Below are 3713 nucleotides of genomic sequence, written 5' to 3' on the forward strand. Positions count from 1 at the left end.
GAAGGAAAACTTCTTACGCGAAGGAATTAAAATACCTATACCCCCAGCTCAAGAATCAACAGTGCGATGACCATAAGCAATGTAACAAATTAAACGACAACAAGTCTTAATATCACCTTGTTTCCTTCGGACCACAAAGATTATCACGAAATAGAATAAACATAATATCAAAATTAGTACCTTGTCTCCTTCTCAAAAAAAAACAAAAAAAAAAATACACGTTCTCGTTCAATTACCAATAATAAGAAGTTTTCCAGTATAATGTAAAATGAAATATTAATTAAAGAAACAGCAAAAAGGATGTGGATAACAAAAGTCATAAAAATCCTCTTTTCCCAAGCCATAGCCCAAGGCATCGTAAAACATGGAATAATCTTCAAACATGAGAACTCATTACTTGCAAGCCACAATGCCTGGAAAATATTTATGAAACTGGATCCTAAACCGTTTGAAACCCTATTTCAACAGGTAAAAAGGCTAGAGAAAAAGACCAATGAATTAAAGGATTCCATATTCCAATTTTTAAAATCCGATAAAAGCTTGCAGACCACGAAAGACATACATCATAAGGAAAATAAAGGAAATATACCCCCCATTCTTCCCAAACTAAAGTCGAAGTTCATAGTGGACAATTTTGACAAGAAAATGGCGGAAATCGACAAAGCACTAGGAACTAACAATATAGGAAACAGGAGAAAAAGAGAATTAAGCAGTATTGACGGATCCATAGACGAATACACCACAGCAAAATATACTACCGATTCCCTCTTGGCAACTTCTAAGAAAAATAAACTCTATGATGGGAATTACGCTATGCTAAATGAATTACCGAGCCTATGGACCTTCCTTAAGGAATTATGGCAAGATCATGCCGAACAAAATATTACGAAGCGAATAATATCAAAACTCACAAAGTAAAAGGATAACAAGCAAATTATCAACCTAAAGGAATTAAGATTATCCAGTACACAGCAAGGTAATGAAAATTTAAAGCCTACCGAAAGAAAAAGAAAAGCCACCGAAACAACCACACCTACGTATGAGACTCCAGCCAGAGATATACAATCTTCAATGTCGGAAACTACGACGAGAACAACCCCAGAAATGAGCGCACTTAGCAAGAAAGCACCTAGATATTTGACCACACTAACTTATCTAAGACCAACCATACTTACAAGATGGACATGGTCAACAGGACCCATGCGTTACAGCACCCAGTCGATTGGAGTATTTACTATAGGCTTTAGAGCGAGACTCCCGGTAAGGCATACTGAAATACAAACGATAATAGTACAAGCGAATCAACCAATGGAAAAGAAAAATAAAACTAAGACAGAGGAGGAAGACGATTACCCACACAAGAAATGTTGGACAATAGACGGTAAACGCACTTGTGCTAGATTAGCAATGGCCGATGAGCCAGCAAAAGAAGATATCGAACCATTACCTGAGATAAACGAAAAAAACGCTCTAAGAGTATCGATTCACCAATCTTTTCTAATATTATTTAGACAAAGACTGCAAGCATTATTTGAAATGTTCAATACGGAAATACAAAAGTTAAAACAAAGTACCACGAGAGTCTTCGAAGTATTTTTTCGAAAAAGCAAATATCAAAGGTCAGCCAGTCTAATACCAATCGTGGGAGAATTAGCCTCACGCTTGTTTGGGCTTTCGACTGAAGAAGACCTGAATATCCTAAGGGAAAACGTAGGAAAACTAAATAACGCCATGAACGTGACCTTACATGTCCAAAAAATACAAGCCAGTATAGCCAATTACCAGAGAGACAAAATTGAGGCAATCTCAAATAAAATATCAAAAACAGTAAGCATAATGAATTACTTAAAAAATGAAGTAGATCGTGTGATTACCGACTCAAGCCTCACCATGGTTTCACTAGACATAGTGACAATGTCATTACTTAACTTAGCGGCTGACGTTAGCAAGTTTGAATTTGCATTATTTTCCCTTACCGGAGGAACCTTGTCATATGACCTAGTGGATCCTTCGAACCTAAAAAATATCTTGGATGAAATAAAAACGCATTTAACTTTCGGACTACATCTACCAACAGAGCCGGAAGTAGCAAACCTATTCCACTATTACACCAAGTTAAAGGTTCATATCACGGAAATAAACGAACAGTTATTTGCAGTCATAACAATCCCGTTAATAAATCAACAATCAATATATGACTTGTATAAAATTTCCACGTTTACTGCCAATATAGGCACAACCAATTCGTTCATGACTATCACCCCTGAAGCGGAATACTTGCTAGTCGATCAAGATAGGAGGAAATATGCCTTAGCAAACCCTCAGGATTTAAAGGAATGTGTAGCATTCAAAAATCTAGCATGTCAACTAACATTGCCAATTTATAACGTGAAACCAGGATCATGTATGATAGATATATTTTTAAAAGAGACTCAACAAGAGGACATCCACAACTCATGCGAAGCACTAGTAGATAGTACTAAAATAGAAATATTTATTCACCTTAGAAATGATCTGTGGCTCTTTTCTGTTCCAAAAGAAACAGTTAGGACTATCTCGTGTTATAATAACACAGAGAGAGTCGATCCAAGCTACAGAACTGAACTACTATTACAAGACGTGGGAACAATAACAATAAAACAAGGATGCCGACTGGTGACTAAGGAAGCCACGGTGCAAACGCCCCTCATAACAACAAGCACAAACATAATAAGTCCTAAGATAAACAACTTCAAACCAGTTAATCTATTGTATACAATTCCCAATATTGATAAGGAAGAAGTAAAAGCCAAGATATGGTCAAAAATAGAGAATATCAAGGGAACCTTACCGCTAACAAAAATAAAAGAAGCCTTAGACTCTCAAATTCCCCTATTTATCAATGAAGACCAAAGACTAACACATGTAGAAAGTAGATACGGACTATTTTCGACAAATTTTTGGTGGTATACCCTCTTGACGATAGGATTCGTATTCATAATCTCGTATTCTATACGAATCGCATTGAACCTAAATTACGGAAGAGTGTTGAGAATAACACGTAGAAAACGAGAAAAGTCAGATCACATCGAGCAGAGTGAGATGCAAAACCTAAACCCAGAACTCCCTGATAACCCTTAACATAAAAAAAAAAAAAGGGGAAAAGGTAAGGGAGGACGTGATCGAGCGAATGAGAATAGAGGTCCTCATTCGTGCCATGTCCAATCCCAAATTTTCACTTAATTTTTTGTGCAAGTCCATACAGCTGCAAAATATATTTCTTAAGCGGTATGGACACGCATAGACAATAAAGATTTGTAAATTTATAGTAAATCAAGACCTCTCATATAAACCATATTGCCTACCTCGCAAATAGTAGTATAATAGAAAATTAAATGTTATAGTATATTATCGCTGAATAATGTTTATAAAATGTATTTAATGTTTTATATGTGTAAGATGAAAATATATAATTATAGACACATAGCAACCAATCTTGAAAATTTTATAGTGTTATTTTTTTTTTAACATAATAATTTTTGTTATGATTACCTTACTTATATGGTAATAATATAATGATCGCGGCAACATGCATGAAAGCATGAACTCTGCCCTTATTTTTTTACGTTGTGTTTAAATGTACCTGTACTAAATTGATGTTATTAGTACCACTAATCATGACTATTATTTAAAAAATCGTCTACGCAGAATATTATGAAAACCGTATATTGTTA

At 35.1% G+C, this 3713-nt stretch overlaps 1 protein-coding gene across 1 annotated transcript; it reads left to right on the forward strand.

Moving 5' to 3' along the window:
* The first annotated feature begins 300 nt into the window (after positions 1–300).
* On the forward strand, positions 301–3344 carry LOC148942319 (uncharacterized). The gene is made up of 2 exons (XM_089103293.1): positions 301–914; positions 966–3344. The coding sequence occupies exons 1-2, from the start codon at positions 301–303 to the stop codon at positions 3118–3120; spliced, it is 2769 nt and encodes a 922-aa protein (XP_088959419.1). The 3' UTR covers positions 3121–3344.
* Positions 3345–3713: the final 369 nt, after the last annotated feature.

Source organism: Artemia sp. Qi Xiang Cuo, chromosome 17 (assembly GCF_049724085.1).
Source record: "Artemia sp. Qi Xiang Cuo chromosome 17, ASM4972408v1, whole genome shotgun sequence".
NCBI lineage: Eukaryota > Metazoa > Arthropoda > Branchiopoda > Anostraca > Artemiidae > Artemia > Artemia sp. Qi Xiang Cuo.

Excerpts from the sequence above, each read along its gene's own strand:
- LOC148942319 (XM_089103293.1), top strand. The coding sequence starts at position 301 with ATGTGGATAACAAAAGTCATAAAAATCCTCTTTTCCCAAGCCATAGCC. Across the intron at positions 915-965 it reads ATAATATCAAAACTCACAAA|TACACAGCAAGGTAATGAAA; the intron begins GTAAAAGGATAA and ends AAGATTATCCAG.